The following is a 22,072-nucleotide window of genomic DNA, read 5'->3' as shown; positions in this document are numbered from 1 at the left end:
TATTTACATCTCATTGGATATTATAACTAATCTAGGGATGATTTAGAGTATACAGTGCAAATACTATGCCATTTCATATAACGGACTTGAGCATCCACGGATTTTGGCATACATGGGTTGCGGACGGGAGTGGGGGGAGTCCTGGAACCAATCCTACCAACACCTCACCACCTATACGGATGGTGGACTGTACCTCTCTTCCCCATCTGCAGCAGCACTGTGTCAGCTTTCCGGTTACCTTCACTTTGGGCAGCTGGCGGGGAAAGAGGCTATCCAACTCCACTACAAACCCTTAAAAGGCTGGATAAAGGAACTAGAAAAGATGCAAACTGGCAGGCGACCAACAGTCGAGAGGTGTCGGGGCGATAAGCCTCAAAGCAAGGATTTTCGGCGTCAGGCTGGGTGAGGGGCCCAAATCCACAGACACTGAACCCTCGACATCGAAGTGTTCCCACCCCAGCGGATGCACACTGGAGAACCGCGGTTCCGGACGCGAAATGTCCGCTCTAGCGCAGTTCCGCAACACTTGGTCTCCGCCCTCCGGGCTTTGTCCTGTAGCCGCTGGATGGGCGGGGAATAAAGGAAGGAGGCCTAAGGGAGGAGCAAACGTGGCGTGGGAGGGACGAGTCGGGGGCGCGTGACGTCACCCCTAGTGTGTGCGTAACGTGAACGGAAGCGGAAGCGGCTCTGTTCGCCGCCTCTCCCACCGGCCCGATGAGCTGCAGCGGCTCCGGCGCGGACCCCGAGGCGGCGCCGGCCTCCGCCGCCTCGGCCCCGGGCCCCGCGCCCGCGGTCTCGGCCCCCGCCGCGCTGCCCGCCGGCACCGCCGCGGAGAACAAGGCCAGCCCCGCGGGGACAGCAGGGGGGCCTGGGGCTGGAGCCGCAGCAGGGGGCACTGGAGCCGTGGCGGCGCGGGCCGGGGAGCCTGCCGAGCGGCGCGGGGCTGGTGAGGGCCGGGACGGGTGAGGGCGAGGGCCGCGCTTTGGGCAGGGCCCAGCGGCGGGTGAGGGCAGAGGGTAAGGCAGACCTAGCGGGGCCCTCGAGCCTCCCACCTCCGTGTCTCAGTTTGCTGGTTTTCCTTCAGCTCCGGTGACGACTGGCGGCGCGGCGCCCCCGGAGGGGGCCATGTCTAACGGGGTTTACGTGCTGCCAAGCGCGGCCAACGGAGAGGTGAAGCCGGTAGTGTCCAGCACGCCTCTAGTGGACTTCCTGATGCAGCTGGAGGATTACACGCCTACGGTGGGCTTCCCGCCTGAACAAGGCTCCTGACTCGCTGTCATGCCAACTTCTGCCACACCACCTGGATTTGCAGCGTCCTCTTGTGTTTATTTCCCTTCCTAGCTTTTGTGATTTTTCCCTTCTGCCCACCCAAACTGGGAGCTTCGTGGTAGCCAGGCCTGCCCTCCGTTTCCCTTACCCCCACTCTCAGCCCCGCAGTACACAGGGCTAACGCTTAGTCGTCTAATTGATTTCTCAGATCCCTGATGCAGTGACTGGTTACTACCTGAACCGTGCTGGCTTTGAGGCCTCCGACCCACGCATGTGAGTAAACTCAGGGCAGGCTATTGGGTGCTTGTGTGGAGTTTGTTGTCTATGCCCTTCTCATACCATTTTTTTTCTCTCTAGAATTCGGCTCATCTCCCTAGCTGCCCAGAAATTCATCTCAGATATTGCCAACGATGCCCTACAGCACTGCAAAATGAAGGGCACAGCCTCTGGCAGCTCCCGAAGCAAGAGCAAGGTGTGAGGGGAGGCGCATTGATTCAGTAATTACCTCCTACAGCAGCAGAGGCTTAAATTATCCTGAAACCCCTTTGAGGGAAATTAAGCTTTAGGGGAGGTGAAAGACCTACTCAGGGTCACCCGCCTGGGATTGAAATCTGGAATTCCTGTGTTCAGCTGGTGCTCTTCCCTCTTCCCTCAGGACCGCAAGTACACTCTAACCATGGAGGACTTGACCCCTGCCCTCAGCGAGTATGGCATCAATGTGAAGAAGCCGCACTACTTCACCTGAGCCACCCAATCTAAATGTACTTGTCTGTTCTCTTGTCCCCACACCAGCCTGTTTTCATAATAAACTTTATTGTGACAGGCAGGGCTGATCCCTCCCATGCTGGGAGACACCGTGTGGCAAGTGACAAAGCTTTGAGCCCATTCCCTTTTGGGGCCACAGTGGTAGGGATGGGGGCAGGGGATGGGCCCCATGGCTGGGGTAGTACCATGACTAGTGGCAGGGGAGGCAACCAGAGGCCTGCTGCTTTGGGGAGGTGCACTCCCCTAACCGTGTCCTGACACCTCTGGAGTTCAGACAAGGACTTTCCAGCTCTACTTGTCCTGCATCTTCTCCAGGATAGGCACAATCATGTCAAACTTGGGCCGCTTAGCAGGGTCTTCATTCATGCAGATCTTCATGAGTTTACATACGTGGGGGGAAATGCCTGGTGGGATGGTAGGCCGAAGGCCTTCCAATGCCACCTGCAAACACAAGGAAAAACAAGGTGAGTCTCAGAACTTGAGTCTCATGTGAGGAGAGATGTCTAGCCCTCAGGACAGGATTCTGTATATTTGAATCAATGTGGCAGGAGTCCAGCCCCACTACAATTACTGTCACTACCACCACAATTCCCCCAACACAAGTATATCCAGTTATGCTCTCACCTTCATTCCAATTTCCATGTTGGAGAGGTCAGCAAAGGGTACCTCCCGTGTCACCAGTTCCCACAGAAGCACTGCAAAACTCCACATATCTGCTGAGCGTCTGTTTGTGTCTTCAGGCTTCTTTTGCAGAGCTGGAGGGACAGGACTTATCTGTTCCAGCTGCTTGTCCTGTCTCTGTTCCCTTCCATTACTACTGAGCTGCCCCTTCTCTGCCTCACATCATAATGCCATCACTCACCTTCAGGAGCCACCCAGGCAGGTGCATACATGCGCCCGGGGCACTGGAAGGAGAACTTGACGTCGGCCATACTGATTCGAGCAGTCATGTCCTCATCAATCTGAGGAAGAGAAGATAGTTGTGTGGAAGAAGGTAAGTCCTATTCTAGGGAAAGGACCTCTGGGGTGTGGGCCGGGAGTGAAGTTGTAATCTCACCATTACACTACGGCTGTTGAGTGCATGTCGTGGGATGAGGGGCTCTAGTGTGTGTAGGAAGGCCATGCCCCTTGCCATGTCCAATGCAAACTTCACAGCCTGACTCTGGTCCACAACGAAATCTAAGTGAGAAGGCAAAAGTTAAATCATTTGGAGAGGCTCACAGACTTTCCTTCCCCACAGCCTGCTACAGTGAGATTTGGCACCCCCTACTCACTGGTGCCTTCATGTAGCACATTGTACAGGGATCCGTATGGCATCCAGTGTGTGATGAGGGTGGGGTGAGGAGCAGGTGGAGACTGACAGGCACCGAGCACTGGGAGCACGTTGGGATGTGAGAAAATCCTGGAAGAGGGAGAGAATGTCCCTGGCTGAGATCCAGCATAAAAGATCTCCCTCTGGGTGCTGGACAGGGTTCCTTGAAATCAAGGCTTCCAGTTTAGGCCTTGCCCCACCTGAGCCGGGGACACTCCTCATTGAAGTCCCTGCTCTTCCTTGTACTCCAGTCTCGAACCTTCAGCATCTTCACGACAATGTCATTGCCCTGCCAGCGGCCCTTCCATAGCTGAGGGACAGATAAGGGTTAGAAGGCTTTAACTAAGGTCACTGTTAACTTGCCCACTAACTGGAGGAGAAACTTAAAACAGGTGCACAACAGGTAATATGGTGGGGTTGGGTGGGGTGGGGAGTTACCTCTCCAGAGTGATTCTCGTTGAGCTTCGCCAGGAAGTTGAGCTGTTTGAAGTCAATGCCGGAGTGTTTGTTCAGAGTCCCATTTCCTGAGAGTGTGGGCAGGTCAGGTACCCAGCTTCCCTCTTTCCCAGCCCCAGGAGTCCAGGACTATTCTCTCACCACCCCTCCCCTCACAGCTGACTCACGGGGCCGAGTGCGGGTAGTCCCCTTCCAGAATGTGTCCTTGTATGGAATACGGTTCAGATTCTGGCCCATCTTCTCTGCCCGCTCTGGGGAAGAAAGACAAAGTCTTGACCTCAGCTGTTGTGTGGAAAGAGATAGGCGAGGACAAGACTACACAAGCGGTGGGTGGGGACAGACCTCGGAGCAGCTCTCTCAGGGGTGCCTTGGCTTTGTCCACAGGCATCTCTCCATACTTGTTACAGATGCTGACAAGGGCCCCATTCGCCACAAGGTCCTGGAATTAAGAGATGGCTATGATGAGGGCATTCCCAACTAACCATGAATGCAGATGCAGTACAAACCTTGTGAATGTTGTACCCAGGACAGTACTCAGGATGGGTTGAGGGTTCCAGAGTCTCCCACTCAAGCTCAGACTTCCCACCCATCCCAGAGCTCGGCCTGAGTACTCACCTCTGCCACCTGATCTTGGCCCCAGAAACAGGCATAGTGTAGGGGCACATTCCCATGCTCATTCACCGCATTGATGTCAGCTTTGTACTGCAGCAGCTGGTCCCCATGGCCAAACAAAGAGGTAGAAGGTACAGTCAGTCCCAAATGAGAGAAGTGTACTGAGGCATGCAAGGAGGGAGATGAGTACACATACTTTGTACGTTATGTTATAGTGCCTGTGTCTTACTTCCAGGCATGTGCGTCAAGGGGTTTATACATACCTTCTGTACAATATCACGGTGCCCATGACTGGCTGCTAGGTGCAGAGGGGTATCATCCCCACGGTTCATCACATTGATTCGTGCCCCCCGCATGATCAGCATTTCGACCACAGCAGATCGGCCTTCTCGGCAGGCCCAGTGCAAGGGGGAGAAGCCATGATCGTCCCTTTGAGGAAGGCGCAAGGGTCATTGATTTGGAAGTGGGATGTGGGCAAAGGCTTTGACACAGAAAAACTTAAAATATTCACTCTGCATACTCTCCCTGGGAAGCCTTACCTCTAGAACTTTGATTCTCATTCATGCCAGCAATTCCCAAAGCTGTCCAGTCCAGACCTTCCCCTGAGTTTCAAACCCAGCCAACCACTACCTGAAATCCCAACAAATCCATATGATTCACTGTCTTCATCTCCCTCTAGCCTTTCTTCCCTAGAAAGCTCTATCTCATTAAATGGTAACATTCTTCATCTGGTCTCTGCACCCCTTTGGCAACATCCATTGGTTCTTTCTGTTTACACCACATCTTGTACACTGCCTTACTACATACAGTACTTGTCACACTGGATTGTAAAAATCTGTTAAATGGGCTGTCTTGTCTATTAGACTAAGCTTCTTGAAAATTGACAGCAGCTGTTCAGTGCATGTTAATAGGAAGGAAGGGAAGCTTTGAGAAGAAAAGCCACAGTTTATGGAAGAGGAAGCAAGCTTACTGAATGGCTTTGGTTCTGATACTGAAATTAAAATCTAAAAAGGGAATGGAATTAAAATGATGGTTTGGAGGGGTTTATAATGAAAAGGAGAAATGCTTTGGGTAAGTCATTCATGAGGCAGATACTGCCACATAAGACAGGATTCTTCTACTCAAGCAAACCTAGATACAGAAAACAAGAAAATAAGAATGACTTAATTAGAAAGAAAGCTGTACCCAACTTTTTTCTTTTCCCAAGAACTCTATTTTATAGTTAAAGAAATGTACAAACAACAACAAAAAGACCACAATTGGGTGGAAGCTAGGCCTGCCTGACAGCCCGGGGCCATAAAAGGAAATTCCCTCCAGTCCTGGGCCGCAGATCCAAGGGGCGGAGCAAGGGGGCGGTCCGTGGTCTGGGCCGTCAGCCTCCGGATGCCTTAGTGCTGCGGTCACTTCCCGTGTGGGGGCTCTAGGCGGGGCCTGAAGCCGATCAGGGGTATGATCACCCCAGACCATCCAGATGTCCCCAAAGCCAAAGTGGGTGGTGGGTGTGACCTTTAACTTACTGATTTCCCTCTACAATTGCCCTCATGTGTTCACAAAGATAGCCAAAAGCTTTCCTGGGAGATAGTCCCCTCCCTCTTCCTAAAGCAATCACCACCCCTTACTTATCAGTCAGTTTTGCATCCCAGCTCTTTAATTTGTGCCCCAGTTTATCAGTCTCTGGCAGTCTATGGCCCCAGAGAAGGCCAGAGCCTGAGAGCAAAAGTATGGGCACAAGGGTTCTGTCCACTGCCAGGCTCCCATCACCTCAGAGCCTGAACTTTAATCCCAAAGAGACCAGCAGGAAATTGACCCTTACTTCATATCCAGCATATAGCCAATTGGGGCCCCGAAGCCTATCCACTCATACCTGCACCACTTTCACTAATACCACTCATAATACCACTTTCACTAATACACCTTTTGGCAGCAGTCTTCCTAGATGCCAGCTTCATTGGAAAAAGTTACCTACCCTTTATGATGCCACCAACAAAATAGTAGCTGTGCTCTCTTTATCAGAGCACTGTTTGAAGAATTATATAAAAAATGGAACAAGTGTGAATTATAGAAAAATAGCATTGAGTCTAATGGGGACCCATAAAGCCTGGATGAAAGTGACAGGTGGTCCTTAACTCTCAAACCTAAAATCTATTTTCTCCTCACCTTAAAAAAAGTTCCACCATCCTGAATCAGCATCACTACTGCTTTTCTTGCTTTCTTGTCTCAATCAACCTTAAAGAGCTTGTCTACGTTCCCTTTCTCTACCTCCCATTCAACCTGCCCAGGAGACCACTGCCTTGAGGGCAAATATTATGTCTGATTCTGGACTTCTAGCACCCAATACATGTTCAGTATAGCTCTTTAAATGAAAGAACCAAGTATAGTCTGGTTTTTTCACTTGTTTTCCTCTGAAACAGCTCTCACAGAGATCATTAAATATATAATTAATTGTAAATTCAATGGTTACACTTTAGCACTCAAGTTCTTTGACCTCTTAGCAGTCTAGAGTACCACTGACCACTCTCCTTTCATTGAAACATTCACTTCTTTAAGTCTTAATAGCATATTTTCCTGTTTCTTCTTCAACCTCTAGTTGCTCCTTTTTGGTCTTGTAGGTTTCTCATCCCGTTTCATATCCACCTCTTCAGGTGCCATCTACATGCTATGTGTATGTGTCTCTGTGTGCGTGCGCGTGTGCATGTACATGCTCAGTCATGTCTGACTTTGCAACCCCATGGACCAGCCTGCCAGACTGTGTGTGTGTGTGTACACACTCAGTCATGTCTGACTTTGCAACCCCAAGGACTATAGCCTGCCAGGCTCCTCTGTCCATGGGATTTCTCAGGCAAGAACACTGGAGTGGGTTGCCATTTCCTTCTCCAGGGAATCTTCCTGACCCAGGGGTTGAACCTGCATCTCCTTTGGGTCCTGCACTGGCAGGTAGATTCTTTACTGCTGAGCCACCTGGGAAGCCCATCTTCATGCTAATATCGCCCAAATCTTTGTCTCCAAGTCAGATCTCTCTCCTGAAATCCAGCAGCCTACTCCACATTTCCACTTTATTGTCACTTAAATGTGTCCAGAGTGGAACTCACCACCCTTCAGCCTTGTCCGTCTAAATAAAAGGAACCACCATCTACCCAAGCCAGAACCCTGGTCATCTTTGACCTTCCTCACTTTCCACACCCAAGTCTCACCAATTCTTTATTCGAAAGATTTAAGGAATTTGATCACTTTTTCTTTTTTGCCTGCCCCAATTCTAGTCTAAGCCATCACCACTTGAGATGGGCTACGCAGTTGGTTGCCTCTCTTCACATCACCACTTGCTCTTCACAAAGCATCCAAGATGACATTTAACAAGTGGACAATCTCATCGTACCATTACATGGCTCTAAACCCTTGCCCTTGCAATAAAAACATTATTATAGCCTAAATACTCTTGCATGATCTGACTGACCCTTGCAGACCTTTCCAGTCTTAACTTCTGTCATTCTACACTTGTGCTTAGAGCTTTAGCCCACAGAAGCCCAGCGGTTTTCTCTCCTCTAGCCATATGGAGCTCCGGACAGTTGCTGGCGCACTCTGCTCCCGTGTCTTGCCCTCTAGCTTTTGCCTATGAGGTTCACTGAGGTTAGAAAAGTTCTCTGCAGTCTCTGCCTGTGAAATTCTTACTCAGTCAAGATTCAGCTCAAACAGCAGCTTCCGGTGTGGAGACCCTCTGCCCCGCTGACAGGCTGTGCTAACCCTCATCACACTGAATAGGAAAGTTAGCCGCCCGCACCAGAAATAAGCACCCCACATCGCGGAGAGGAAAATGTCTTTGCCCTTCCTCTCGCCCCCCAGCCACCCCAGCTCACCCCTGGTTGAGGTCGTTCTCCGTGTTGTCCAGCCACAGGCGGACCGCAACCGCGTTGCCCTCCCGGCACTGAGTGAAAATGTCGTCCATAGCAGCGTCCCGGCACAGAGTCCCCTAGATTGGGAAAGTGTGGGAACTGTAGAAGGATCTAGGGGGGTGGGTGAGCCCCAGGCTTTGTTCCCTACAGGAGAGAAGTGTGGTGTTGGGCTGGGGGACTGGGCGTCTGGGCTCTGCGTCCCCAGCTACTGGATGTCTGAAAGGAGTTAGGAAGGCAGCGGGATGATCCTGGACCGTGTCCCTTGAGCGCGAGGAAAGGCGGATCGGGCGAAGTAGGCGTTGATTAGGAGGTAGCGTCTCCCGAAGGGATGTCACGAGAGCAAGCACAGAGACCCTACCCGCAAACAGAGCTGGGGCGGGGGTGGGGGGGTGGGGGGGTGGTGGTTGGGGTGAGGGGAGGGAGTTTAGGCGCCGTAGAGCCTGGAGGAGGCGATCGGAAGTCCTAACTGGGGATGGCCCTCGTTCCCCACTCGGAACCGAGTAGGTGGAGTGAGGGGTGACCGCCTGGTAGAGGTCGAGCCTTGGGGAGGGGGCACGGGTGCCCCCACACTCACCGGGACTCGGGCTAGAGGAGCCTTCTCCGGGGAACTCCCGTCCGGCCGCGCCCGCCGCTCGGCCCCGCCCCTGGCCCTCTCAGGCCAGCGCGGGCCTCCTTCTCCCAGCCCCTCCCTCCCGCCTTCCTTGCCCTTCTAGCCCACCAGTGTCTAAACTCGATGGTCTTCGGCACTGCGCCGGCTGCTCTAGCCACTTCAGCTCTCACTCTTTGGTATCCTGCCTGGTTCCGGCGTCTCTAAGCGGTCTGATTCCTAGAGACGCGGTCTGCACGTGGAGAAGAGCGTGGATCCCGCAACCTTGCGCTCCACAGCCCCATGTTCGAGGAGCCGGAGTGGGCCGAGGAGGCCCCTGTAGTCGCGGACTTCGGGTCTGTAGCCTTAGGGCTTCGGCCCACGGCAGCCTCTCAAATCAAGGTGAGTGGCCCCGCAGAACAGACCCAGAACAGACTCTGCTGGATTCCGGAGCTGGGGCTCGCCGCGTGTGTAATTAGAGGGAGGGGGGCCGCCTGAAGCCTCCCCAAATCCGGAACTTCCAAAAGAAAGTGACGTTGGAACTGAGAGAGAATTGGTGAGTAGAAATTAGTGAAGGTTTCTTGGAAGGAAAGGCATGTGGAGAGACCCGAGCGCAAGGGAGCATGACACAGAATGAGAGGCCGTGTGGTAGAAATTGGAGGCCTACGTTAGAATATCTGCACATGTTAAAGATAGAAGCCAATGGAGTGTTTTAGCAGGGGAATGATTTCTTTAGATTTGCGTTTTGAAAGGGTCACTGGTTGCCCTGTGGAGATTGGAAAGAGCAAGAGTGAATGACAATGAGGGCTGTCAGTAGTACTACTGTTCAAAGGGAGCTGGTGCTGAGGGAGTACCGAGAATCTCCAGGATGAGTAACCCGTCCAGTAGGACTTCAGTCCAGAAGGGCCTCCCAGACAGCAGACCTCCTTTAAGCCTCTGCCGATGTGAGGGTTGCTGCACTTGCTCAGGCTCTTTCTGTCCTTCAGTCAGCCTGTGACATGAAATCTGTCTGCTTTATTCCCTCCTCTTCAACCCCTCGACCCATTGCTGTAATCCCCACCCCTGGCCTATGTCTGCAGCTTGTCCCCTTCAGTGTTGGTTTTTTTTTTTCTTTCAGTTCTTTACACTACAACTAGAGGCATCTTTAATATACCTATGTGTGATCATGTCACTTTTATTTTCAAAACTCTTCCTACTTTTTATAAAAAGGTATTAGCTAGAGGTAGAAACCTGAAATTGAGGGTTGGAACGCCTGGTCACTAGCCTCGGTCCTGTAGCTTGTGGCCCTACAGTGTTTTTCTGGGAACCCCATCACCTCATCTATACAATGAAGAAAGTGAGGTGGGTGGTTTCTCTGCTCTCCAGCCTCCCAAAGTTTGGGAATGGCAATTTTGAAAGTTCTTCAGGCCCTGGCAGTCTTCGTGATAAGCTAGGTAAGTTGACTGGGAATAATCCAGAAGCCTCTAACCAGCATCTGAATGAGGTCCCCGTCTCTCTTCTTACTCCCTAGGCCCCATCCATTCTCCTCGCCCCTGCTTTCATCCCTTGTTTTCCTCCAGGGCTCCAGCCGCCGCCAGCTCTTGGCCACATTACGGGCCCTGGAGGTAGCATCTGTTCCCCAGCAGCCCCCTAGCCTGCCTGGCAGTGACTCTGAGGAGGAGGAGGAGGAGGTAGTGGAAACAAAGAAGAAACGCCTGAAAAGGGGCTTGTTTGCTGGTGCGTCTAGTGAAGTAGAGGACAAAAGGAAGAAGAAACGTCACAAACAGGGCCCACCTAGCGGTGACTCCAAGGAAGAGGAAGTGGAAAGGAAGAAGTGCCACAAAGGGGCTCTTCTTGGCAGTGCCTTGGCTGAAGAAGAGAAAAAAAAGAGGAAATGCCAGAAACAGATCCCTTCAAATCTTGCCCAGCCCCTGGACAATCTTGACCAAACAGGTAGTATATGTGGGACGTATATGAGGGCTGGGGGTGTGGGGATCAGCTGATCCTACATATAACAGAGTTCCTCCACCACCAGTAGGTTTGGGGTTATGGAATAAGAAGTACTTTCACATAGGCCACAGTTTCTGTCTTAGGGACAGGGGTATGGCCAGGATGACGTGCTAAACCTCTGAATTCAGGTCTTCTTGCTCCCCAGTATACCTTTCCATCTCTCTTTCTTCAGATTCTAAAGTTTGGAATTCTCGTGTTACAAGTGACCCCACCAAGCCAACCTGTGAGATCCCTTCCTCTAATCCTGCCCATACCTTGAGTCACAAGCAATGGCGAAACCGGCAGAAGAACAAGCGTAGACAGAAGAACAAGTTTCGGCCATCTCAGCCACCAGAGCAGGCCCCATCCCCAGCCCCAGCCTCTGCAGAGGAGGCAGAGGTGCCTTCTGCCCCCAGTCCAGACAGCCATGGAACCCGGGCAGAGGCTCTTCGAGCCCGAATGGCCCAGCGTCTGGATGGTGCCCGGTTCCGCTACCTCAATGAACAGCTGTACTCAGGGCCCAGCAGTGCTGCGCAGCGCCTCTTCCAGGAAGACCCTGAGGCCTTTCTCCTCTACCACCGTGGCTTCCAAAACCAAGTCAAGAAGTGGCCACTGCAGCCGGTAGACCGCATCGCCAGGGATCTTCGCCAGCGGTTAGTGAAAATTGGGCGCTGTGAGAAGCTAGACGTGTCAGTCCCAGGCTCAGACCAGACCAGTGAGCTCCTCCTCCCTTCCATTCCCAGGCCTGCATCCCTGGTGGTGGCTGACTTTGGCTGTGGGGACTGCCGCCTGGCTTCAAGCATCCGGAATCCTGTACACTGCTTTGACTTGGCCTCTCTGGACCCCCGGGTCACTGTGTGTGACATGGCCCAGGTAAGCCCCTCTCTCCTTCCATGTAAACACACTCTGCCCACCCTGCATCCTTGTGTCTACCCCTAGTGTTCAGTACTGGCTTTCTCCTTCCCATAATGTGTGCTTTGTACAACAGTCTCACTCTCCACAGGTGCCTCTGGAGGATGAATCTGTAGATGTGGCTGTGTTCTGCCTTTCACTGATGGGAACCAACATCAGAGACTTCCTGGAGGAGGCAAATCGAGTGCTGAAGCCAGGGTGGGTGCTCCCAAGATACCGATGCATGACTGTGTGCACATGCGCGTGTCGGTGTACTCACCCAGAACTTTCCATCCTTCTCAGGGGTCTCCTGAAAGTAGCTGAGGTCAGCAGCCGCTTTGAAGATGTTCGGACTTTTCTGGGGGCTGTCACCAAGCTGGGCTTCAAGGTCATCTCCAAGGTGAGGGCCCCAGGAAGTCTGTCCTCTTTTTGTCACATGTGTGGCCCTTCAGGCTTATAACGGTGTTTAGGAAGGAGGTCATTGTCAGACATAGATATTTGCTCCTTGAAGGCTTGAGTAGTGAGAGAGAGCCGGGAAGCTTTCTGAGCAGGGGTGGGGCCTGGACGGTGGTGATTTGAAGAGCTGGGGTGAGGACTTATAGCTCACTGGGTCTTTTCTGTCCTTAGGATCTGACCAACAGCCACTTCTTCTTGTTTGACTTTGAAAAGACTGGGCCCCCTCGGGTAGGGCCCAAGACTCAGCTCTCAGGCCTGAAGCTTCAGCCTTGTCTCTATAAGCGCAGGTGACCTTTGGAGCCCCCTTGAATGGGGAGGCAAATCTTGAACTCCAGACTCAGTACTCTGAAGACTGTATCCAGCCAGGCTGTGACCCGGGGCCTGATACCACCCTTACTCCATCTCAAGAACAAAATATAATGAAACTCTTGGCTCAACCCTGCTGTGATGAAGGCTTCTTGGTTCTAGGAAGCATAAAGTCGTTTGGGCTAGCTAAAGAGTAAGGAGTTCATTGTGAGAACACAGGAGTGTGTGGGAATTATGGATCCCCTCAGTGTCATGAAAACTACATGGTTTGGAATTCAAGGCATCTCTTAGTTTGGTGTCTGTTTCCATCTCTCAGAAGCCATATGAGCTTTCTGTCCTAGCATCTCCACTCTCTGTTCTGATTTTCCTATCTGCACACCAGATCCCTCTGCTCACCCAAAGCTTCTACAGCTTTGGTCTGCCCAGGCCTTGAAGGCCACAGGCAGGCATTGCTTCTTGGCTCTAGGGCAGCTCAGCTCTAGAGCAAGTGCAGCAGCCCTCACATCAGCGGAGGCAACTTGGCTCTAGTCCATCAACATCATCTGGACTTCTTGGTCAAGATGGTTTGATTGTCCCTATGCTGAGTACTTCTTCCCCGTGATTGTCATCTCTGTCTTTGGAGCTGAATGGCCCTGACCCTCCTGGCGTCTATTGTTCTGTTGGGTCCTGGTGTTTGTCTGGCTGAGAGCGCAGATATTGAAATCAGGTAGGCCTGCTGTTGGACTGTCGAGAGCCTTTTACTCTTTGAATGTTCAGCTACTCATTTGGTAAATGATAGAATAACTGTCTCATAGAATTGTTGTATGGGTTAATGAGGAAATCTGTAGCCAAGGCAGGGCACATAGGAGGTGCTCAGTAACTGTTGCTGTGGCTGTTGTGTGTTGCAAGCCTTACTGTTTCTAAAGACCTACCCTAAGCAGGATTAGGGGTTGAAGAGTAAAGGATGAATTTGTTGATTGAGGAAGACTCTGGGAGAGCTCAAGATAGGCCTTTCAACAGCCTTATTTTATGAGATTTTTAGAGAGTCTAAACAGACTGTGAGCAGTTTTTTGAGTTGGGGTGATGTGGGAGCTGGGTCTTCATAAATCACAACTGATTGATGCCATTTGGGGTGGGGATTGGCAGAAGAGTGTGTCTGTTGTTTCTGCCTTGCAGTGGGCCCAGGTCAGCACATCCTAGGCCAAACTATGGGCAGAGAAGACTAGTTCTGGGAGAAGATGACTGGGATGACAAGTCCTTGGCCTAAAAGGCATCTGCCATGGGCCCAGGTATAAAGATACAGTCTGTTCTACCTGTTTCTAAGGGCTCCCCTGGTGGCTCAGACAGTAAAGACTTATTTCCAAGAGCAAGAACTGAGGGGAACCACTGGCACACAGGATCCAAGACTCTGCACCGGTTGAGTGCCTCCAGTAAGGGGGTGTTTTGAGGCAGGTTGTGCAGGCCAGAGGGCGTGTTTGGAAGCTAGGCTGCAAACCATCCAGCAGACACTGTTCAGTACCTTTTCACGTGCTTCTCGTTGCGGAATACTCATCTGACTGGCAGAGTCTTACTCATCCTTCCAGACAGCCTAGTTGTTTCCTACTCCATTGCTCCCAAAGCAGAACTAATTTCTTCATCTGCATTGTCAAAGCACTGCAGGAAGAGGTCAACTGCAACGTTTAAATACTGTGTGGGGTTGTTCTGTGCATTAGGCTGCAGTCTTCTCAGCTCATATTTATCTTTGTATTTCCAGAGCTGGTCACTTGAGATCCATCCAAGGAGGTGATAAAGATGACAGGGTTCGTGGACCAGTGAGAAGCAGGGGTATTGCAGGAACCCAGGTTTGGCCACATGATGAGGTCACTAGTGACGGTGCAAGGAGTGGGCAGGCGGAAGAACTTCAGTTGGTAGAACTGGTGGGACATTGAGGCTTGGTGAGAGAAAGGAATCTGAAGCAGATCTTGGGTTTCTGGCTTAAGCAACTGCGCTGTTGATGCCATTCAAAATGTTGGGATTTTGGTACCTAGATGTTCATTTGGAAACGGGACATAAACTCAGTAGCCAGGGGAGGTCATTCAAGTCATCGTAATAGATAAGATATCCAGAATAAGATAACGAGAAGAGAAAATGGCTTGGAAGAGAACTCTTGAGGAGCATTTAATGGATAAGTAAAGGAAAATGAACCAGTAAAGCTGACAAGAGAAGGTGGAGCCAGAGATGGAGTAAAACCAGGAGAGTGGATTTCTTCATGTGGAAGGAATGGGAAGGTTTTAGTGCTGTTGGATGCTCTTGAAAGATCTGTTAAAATGAGCGAAAGGTCAGATTGTGGCAGGGAGAGGATTTCTGCGTAATGTTGAGGGGTTTAAATTTATAGTGGTATTATTCATGAATATATAGTTATACCAGTCAGCCCAATGGTGTGGTTATCTCTGCCTGCACAGGAATCTAGGTGTAACTGTAGGAAAAATGAGTACTAAGGGATCATCCAGAGTTGAAACCTTACCACACAATTTAAATGAAATCAAGCAAAGGCGTTTCAGACCATTCACAAGTTAGTGATGTCTATGCTGGGCCATGAACTTTGTAGAACAACTGAGTGGCGTGAAGACAGGAGTAGGTAGTTGCACTGGGGCTAATTTTAAAAGTAACCTAGAAAGATGGGAGGCTGTGGTCAGAAACTGGGATGTCTGAATAGTTCATACTGGAAGTAAAGCAGCCCCAGGCAGTGGCCAAGTTTAAGAGTGTAGTTATAGGAGTGAGTGCCTGAGAGGAGTGCACAGGAGGTTGCCTGGAGGTTGATTATTGCATGGAGGGCTCAGATATTGGGAGTGGGTCTGCATGGACTTTGAAGTTCTCCAAGATGATAATAGAAGTTAGCATGGAACAGTGCCAGTGTCTTGAAGAAGGGGGCAGATTCAGGAAATCTGCAGACAGAGTAGGAGAGGCCCAATAGTGTGAATTCAGGACAGAGGGTCACACAGCCTGCTGGAGAGACTTCCATCTGGGGGATGATGTGAGGCTGGTGAGTGGAGCTGGCTGCCAGGCAGCCAAGACAATACCCTAACAGTCGTCTCCAACTTACCGGGATTCTCTGGGGATTATAGGGGAAACGACTGTTGTGGCAGCTTCATGGGATGGGAACCTCTTGGGATCACGGGGGGACAAGCTGTCAAGTCTGAGGACGTCTGCCTCGTTAAGAGAACATACATCACCTTTTATAGCGTCCTAGCTCTGCTTCCTCCCAGCTGTTAGGTATATTCCTAGATCTTGATTCGTTTTTCCTGTTTGTTATCATGCTCAACAGGACAGCTGGGGTCTGCCTTCCTCCCTATTTTGCTTTCCTTCCCTTACTTAAAATTTGGACTTTTTCTTTGCCTGTTCTGGTTCCAGCCACCTGAATAAACATCTTGCTAGGTCTGCCTCAGGCCCATGACTCCCCCTGTCTCAGGCCAGCCTACACCTGCTTTTCCATCAATTCTGAAAGCAGGGCTTCTGAGTCTGGGTCATCACTGCTCCATTATCAGCTTCAGGACCATCTCTCGTTTAAACCTGGGCTTCAGTGTCTGATGTCTGATATTGAGAGCTTAGACTGAAGAAAGAACAGTGTATGCTCCCTTAAGAAAAAGCAGCATACCAGCTGTTTAAGGAACAATGAGATCACTTTAAGGAACAATTTGAGAATAGGATGAAGGAGTGGCAGTCATAGTAAGAGGTAAATGGGAGTGGGAAAGAGTCTTAACTGGAGACTGCACTGGGAGCATTCAGGAAGCTTGAGGGATTTATTCCTGACCCCAAGAAATGGTACACCTGGAGTCTGACTCCTGCCCTGGAAATGCAGAGGGCAAGCAGAGGCTCACTTTCAGTGGTGGCGCCAGGGGTGTGCTGCTGCTTTTGCATTGGTCTGTGTTCCTCTAATCTGCTGAGGCGAACCATGCAGGCGTGTATCCTGTGCAACTTGTAGCAGGGGAAGCATCGGGTGGTCTGGAGCGCTGTCCAGTAGGACCACTGAAGAGGTAAGGAAGCACAGAGAAGTTAGGGGTGTGCCATCTGGACTAAGGAGGGAATTGTAGGATACCACCCAAAATAAAGCTGCACCCACCAGGGTAAAGGGGACTGCAGAAAAAGGACAGCAAGACGCCCCCTTTAAATCTGTGAGGCCCATGGGACCCAGAAATATCCAACTAGGCAAAAGCTCTCTTATCCCCTTCCTTCTCTGCAGTTGGGCCCAGAGCAGTCAGCAGCTATTAGGTGCAAAGGAGGTGAGAAGAGAGCCTAGAGATCATCCCCCACCCCCTTCTCCAGTGCAGGCTTCTTGACTTTAGCAGGACAGAGCTGAGAGGTGAAAACAGCTAAAGCCAGAAGAGGTGCAGATTATTTATTGTTACGTAGGATTAAATGTTGTAATCACTTGAGATTGGATTTGTCTCTTATACTGATCCTAAGAATATGTGAACTGAGAATGAGCCGTAAGTCACAGGCTTGCCACAGCTTTTCTCTAAATGAAGAAAGGTCGGAGGGGTGGTGGGAGACAAGAATAAAGTTGGGTTTGGATAGCAGTCTGGGCTCATGCTTCCTCAGCATCCGTTTTAGAGGTTGATTACCCCTGCAGTCACTGGTACGCTCCAGCTTTTGTTCTTGTAACACAGTCCTAAGGGAACACAGTTCCCAAAGAAACAACGTGATCTTGGCGGAGACACAGCTCAGCTCCAGTCACTCAACCACTTACATAATTGCACAAAGTCCTTTACAGATTTTCACAGAGACCTCTAACTAGGTTGTCCTCCGTTCCCGATGACTTCCCAGGCTGGGAACCTGGTTCAGACTTCTACAGTCACCACATTACCAGTCCAGTTGCTTCCACTCCTGTTGCCAGAGCAATTCATTTGCCGCACCAATTCATTTGCTCACCGCAAAGCCAAGGTGAGCCTTTTTAAAATGTAAGTCAGATATGCCACTTCTCTGCTTAAAACTCTTCAATGGATTCTCACTGCTCTGAGAACAAAAGGCAGACTCCTTTCCAGGGCCTAAGTGATCTTGCCCAGGCCTCCCTCTCCAACTGCATCTTAATCCACTCCTTCCACATGAAAAACTCTAGCCACACAGGCTTTCTTTTCATTCCTCAAGCGTTCCAAGCCGTTTCTACTTCTGGGTCTTTAAAATTGCCACTTCGTCTTCCCAGGGCACTTTTTCCTGATGAGTTCATTTTCATCTTCCAGATCTTCATACTAGCATCCCATTTTCTGTAGGAAAAAAACAGGCTAGATCTCACCAGAATGTCCTTTTCTGAGACACAGTTAAATTACATTTCCCAGCTTCTTGCCTCAAGGTGAGGCTGTGTGCATAGTCCTTCCCAATGGAAAGTAAGTAGAAGTGATGTTTCACTACCAGACAGGGCAGTTAAAGAGTGGGTGAACCTTCTCTTTGGGTGGAGAAGGGTATTCTCCACCCCTTCATCTGCCTTTCGAGGCAGATGTTTGAAGATGGAGTCAGAGAATAGACCTCTGGATGTTTGAGCCCAGGCTTAGAGGAAAATTGCTTGCTTGACCAAGAACATCCACATTGGTTTTGACAAGGACTAACCTCTTTTGCATTCATTTAGTGAGTTTGGGGACTGTTACAGTCGTTAGCATTATATGCCTTGGCTAATATATCTTCTCTGGACATCCTGTCCACCTTAGTCTTGATCACAAAACAAGGAAACCCGTGTTTCCTTCAGGGTGCTTCAGACATTTAATTATTTTACCAGATGCTAGTTTATACTATCACTTGTCCTATAAATTGAACTCCTAATTGGGGAAAAAATGCTCATATGAGGAAATTGAGAGATTGATTTTATCAGTTACATTTTGATTGTAAGCCCCCTCCCCCCAAAAATAAATCCCCCTAAAGAATATCTCAAGTTAGATTTTTCACCTCATAAAATTAGAAACCTGATGGTTGTTGGCATTGGCTCAGGAATTCAAGGATCTTAGCAGTTAGGTCTGTGTGGTTCTCTTGGTCTCTTGATTCTCATGGTCACAAGAGACACCTTGTGATTTGATTAATCGGAAACACCCTACTTAGCCTTCTCGGGAATCTCACAGATTGCCACAGTCCCTGTCTTTTTGGTCTTACTTCAAGGGTCCTTCTGCATTGTTAATACTCTGGTGTAAATATGTTCCATTATTCCCTAGAACATGTCTGAGACCAGTCTGAAATACTAATGTTTTAATTACATTTGTCTTCCCCACCCCTTCCCCCATCTCAGTGACTTGTCAACAGCTCCTCCCATTCAAAGCTCTTCTCTGTCCAGCTCAGTGGGGGTGGGGAAACCTTCACGGTTCTGTTCATTTCAGTCATTCTTTACCTCCTCTGTCACTTCTAGGATTGGGATGGGGAAGGGTATATTAGAGGGAAAAGGGCTAAACTTTTGGTTTAGTTTGGCTTTATCAGTGTGTTCTACTAAGACAGGCATGTAAATGTTGGTTCAGGGTGTGAGGTGTTGGGGTTCTTTGGAGCCACCCCCTGCCCCTTGGGAACTTTTGCACTAACTGGCTCTGGTTCCCTCCTTAAGATACTCAGCCCACACCCCTCAGCTTCTGACCCTGACAGTGTATCCATTGCCTCACCTGGCTGGCAGTCCTCCTGAGAGAGGTCTCAGCAAACGTCTTAAGAGTGGTTACCTTTCTGGGAGCCCCCAGGAGACTTCCGCATGTGTGTCCTGCCGAAGGGCAGAAGTACAGCCTGACTAGCAGCTGACTCCCCTCCCCTCACCCTGCCCCAGCCAGCCTGACTCTGACCTCTCTGTTCTCTCTGTGGTCCCAGACCCTTACAAGTGTCTTGGGTTACTTTCCCCCAACAAGCCCCCACCCCAGTGGCCTTGTTGGAACTGGGGCTATAAGTTTCTGACTGCAGCAAGCCTCCCGCTAGAGAATGTAATGCTGAATAAGGTCTCTCCCTGTCATGGGAATACAAAATGACTACAAGTGGTCCTCTTAGAGCCCTGCTCACCTGATTGAGGATAGAGGGAACAGCACTGCTTCTTTGCCTTTCGGGGTGACGTTTTCTGTATTCCTCCAAATTCCCATCAATGAAGCTGATGTTTCTAACTTCATGTACAGTAGGAGGGTTAGTGAGCTCTGGATCAGCTTTATTATCTAAGAGTAAATCCTGTGTTGGGCTTCCCCAGTGGCTGTTCATTAAAGGATCCACCTGCAATGCGGGAGATGTGGCAGGAGCTGCGTGTTTGATTCCTGGGTCAGGATCCCCTGTAGAAGGAACTGGCAACCCACTCCAGTATTCTTGCCCGGAAAATCTCATGGACAGAGGAGCCAGGTGCGCTATTGTCCATGGGGTCATTGGACATGACTTAGTGTATTTCCCAGAATCCAGGGAAATATATATATATATATATATATATATATATATATATATAGGGCCTTTATTTAATATCTTCTTATTTTGCAAGTATTTTTAAAAAATTTTAATATCCATCCATGTATCTATCAGGGCTCAGTCAGGAAAATAGAAACCACACTAAATGTTTCAAATAGAGGGCATTTAATGCAGAGAATTGATTCCTAGTGACAAAAGCCAAGTCAAAAGAAAATGCTTGATGTAATTAAAAATTGAAAACTGGAGAAATCAGATAATGTGCAAAGGCCTGGGAAAACCAAGCAGAAGAAACGATGTGATTGTCAGAAACCAGGAGCTCAGAGAAGTGGCCCCTTTTGACTGGTCAGACTCAGACTTTTGTGGGGGAGGCTCCCTCCATATAACCTGGTGCTTGGACTTCTGAGGAAGGACATGGCCTTGAGGGTGGGGGCACACGGTCTGACTCTTCTCTGGCCATCACGCCGGAAACTGATCTGCTGCTATCTCAGAAGTGTAGCAAAGCTGCTGCGGAGTGCAGAAGAAGCCGGTAGGTAGCCAGAGCCAACTGTCTGCAGCTGAAGTACTGTAACAGCAGCTGGAAGACAGGAATGAAGACCCTCCCCCCTGTGTTTCACTTTCAGTTTCCCTTTATGGCATCTCTTTGGCAGAACCTAATGGAACCACCTGGCAGTGGATTCTGGGAAATACAGTTTGCAGAGTCACAGCTGCAGCAACACAACTCCAGAGTGTGTAAGTGGGGGGTGCAGAGAGAGATGCAGAGAGTGCAGGAGGCAAAAGAAAATAGATAAGTAACCAGAGCATTCCATGCACTAATAGCTGCTCGCTCATACATCTAGATTGTTGTTTCTGTCAGTTCTGAAGTATCTCCTAATGAGCATGCACCATAGTAAGCTTATCCATTCTCCTGGTTGCCTCAAATTCTTTGCCGTCTGGATAAACTAAAACCCTTGCAGTTTAGGGTTCTGAGTACAAAATAAGTTCCCCCAATTATATGCACTCTGAGATTTGGGAGGTAAGTGTCATGTTCCTGCTGCTTGGCTATTGCCAGAGGCAGGTTTAGATGTTGGCTTTCTGCAGCAGCATTTGCATCAAAGCCAAGGACAAAAGGATGCATACTATAGTGGCTAAAGTTCAACATAGTACTGGAGGTTCAACAGGTAAAATAAATCTACTTTGTACAAGTTTGGGTTTGATGGTTAAGAGGAAAAATTATTGGAAGGATATCAATAAGTTATTCAGAGAACTAATGGAAAGTCCAGGGAGTGAGGCTTAGAGAACAGACAGGAGCCAGGGGAAGATGAACAGCTGCAAAAACTAAGGTCAACTTTAGAGTCATCATGGTTAGGATGGCATTGCTGGCACCATTGCTACTTGACTTTTTTCCTCACTCTTGTCGGTACATAGAGTGATGCTGAGAATTGAGTTTATCCTCTAAGTTCATAGCACTGTTAGGATTGGTTCATGAAAGGCCCCTCTCCTGTTCTTTGTTATTTTGTTTCCTTTATTCCTGATTCATACTTCAGTTCCTCTTAATAGCCTCACAACATATTTGTTGTGTTCCCCTGGACACCTGTGTATCCTTGGCAAAATAGATGGTGGTTTTGGTATATGTGTGTTTTGGCAGAGACTGCCAGCTGATCCTCACAGCCATTTTCTTCTTTGTGGGAAATCAGCTGGACTCTTTCCTAGCTTCCCTTATTCTTAAGTGTGATCAAGTGGATGATAGAACTAAGGTGTGCTACTCCTACGACCTGGGTCCTTAAATTTTCTTATGCACGGTCCCGCATGGTATTTCCAATTTGGCCTTTGAGCATACAACCTTGAAAGAGCCAGAAGATGGAAGGAGCCTGAACATCACTTAGAGGAAAGCCACCCACCAATTTGGAGGATCTGTTTTTGGATGTCTCGTGAGTGAGAAATAAATTTCTATCTTTTTCAGCCAGTGACTAGTGATCTTTCTTTAAAATCCCTTTTAATTGAACACATCAGCAAAGTAAACAAGACAGGACCATAAAGAAAAGTAAACAAAAATGTTAAGCCTAATGTTTTATCACAAGGCCAGTGTCCAGGTAGGCACCACCTAGACTGAGAAACCAAGTGCTGACCACACCCAACAGCCTCTTTTATGTCGCCTCCCAAACATGAGCAGCTTTCTTCTCTCAGCATTACAGAATTGTCACCATCCCGGCTTCCATGACATTGATTTCCTTG

The 22,072-nt window shown here is 49.6% G+C and overlaps 3 protein-coding genes across 13 annotated transcripts in view; 2 read left to right on the top strand and 1 right to left on the bottom strand.

The window, feature by feature from the left end:
• Nucleotides 1-685: 685 nt before the first annotated feature.
• TAF10 (TATA-box binding protein associated factor 10) lies at nt 686-2,095 on the top strand. The gene is made up of 5 exons (XM_020877488.2): nt 686-946; nt 1,085-1,239; nt 1,478-1,542; nt 1,627-1,741; nt 1,925-2,095. The coding sequence occupies exons 1-5, from the start codon at nt 715-717 to the stop codon at nt 2,012-2,014; spliced, it is 657 nt and encodes a 218-aa protein (XP_020733147.2). The 5' UTR covers nt 686-714; the 3' UTR covers nt 2,015-2,095.
• ILK (integrin linked kinase) lies at nt 2,064-8,970 on the bottom strand. The gene is made up of 13 exons (XM_020877487.2): nt 8,876-8,970; nt 8,266-8,378; nt 4,678-4,843; nt 4,418-4,513; nt 4,145-4,241; nt 3,970-4,053; nt 3,785-3,870; nt 3,547-3,656; nt 3,309-3,436; nt 3,092-3,213; nt 2,897-2,996; nt 2,659-2,789; nt 2,064-2,475 (listed from the first exon to the last, which is right to left on the bottom strand). Exons 2-13 carry the CDS (start codon nt 8,352-8,354, stop codon nt 2,326-2,328), a joined length of 1,359 nt encoding a protein of 452 aa, XP_020733146.1. The 5' UTR covers nt 8,355-8,378; nt 8,876-8,970; the 3' UTR covers nt 2,064-2,325.
• A 98-nt stretch (nt 8,971-9,068) lies between these two features.
• The window catches only part of RRP8 (ribosomal RNA processing 8), a 52,706-nt gene continuing 39,702 nt past the window's right edge, over nt 9,069-22,072 (top strand). For 10 of the 11 annotated variants that reach the window (XR_011486513.1, XR_011486512.1, XR_011486510.1 and 7 more), the window contains exons 1-6: nt 9,069-9,289; nt 10,447-10,819; nt 11,049-11,508; nt 11,599-11,728; nt 11,859-11,965; nt 12,050-12,146. Coding sequence is in view for 3 of the 11 variants with exons in the window: in XM_070464220.1 (XP_070320321.1) it covers nt 9,191-9,289; nt 10,447-10,819; nt 11,049-11,508; nt 11,599-11,728; nt 11,859-11,965; nt 12,050-12,146 (1,266 nt within the window). In the remaining 8 variants the exon portion in view is untranslated. Of the gene's footprint in view, nt 9,290-10,446; nt 10,820-11,048; nt 11,509-11,598; nt 11,729-11,858; nt 11,966-12,049; nt 12,147-12,373; nt 21,800-22,072 lie in introns of those variants that run through there. The other variant, XM_020877486.2, reaches the window with a different exon arrangement.

The sequence above is a fragment of the Odocoileus virginianus genome, unplaced genomic scaffold (assembly GCF_023699985.2).
Source record: "Odocoileus virginianus isolate 20LAN1187 ecotype Illinois unplaced genomic scaffold, Ovbor_1.2 Unplaced_Contig_20, whole genome shotgun sequence".
NCBI lineage: Eukaryota > Metazoa > Chordata > Mammalia > Artiodactyla > Cervidae > Odocoileus > Odocoileus virginianus.
This window is presented reverse-complemented; position numbering and strand designations above follow the sequence as displayed.

Coding starts and splice junctions, on each gene's coding strand:
- TAF10 (XM_020877488.2), top strand. CDS start 715: ATGAGCTGCAGCGGCTCCGGCGCGGACCCCGAGGCGGCGCCGGCCTCC. Junction 947..1,084: donor TGCCGAGCGGCGCGGGGCTG/GTGAGGGCCGGG, acceptor GTTTTCCTTCAG/CTCCGGTGACGACTGGCGGC. Junction 1,742..1,924: donor GCTCCCGAAGCAAGAGCAAG/GTGTGAGGGGAG, acceptor CTCTTCCCTCAG/GACCGCAAGTACACTCTAAC.
- ILK (XM_020877487.2), bottom strand. CDS start 8,354: ATGGACGACATTTTCACTCAGTGCCGGGAGGGCAACGCGGTTGCGGTC. Junction 4,054..4,144: donor CCTGAGAGAGCTGCTCCGAG/GTCTGTCCCCAC, acceptor TTTCTTCCCCAG/AGCGGGCAGAGAAGATGGGC. Junction 3,214..3,308: donor TGTGCTACATGAAGGCACCA/GTGAGTAGGGGG, acceptor CTTCTCACTTAG/ATTTCGTTGTGGACCAGAGT.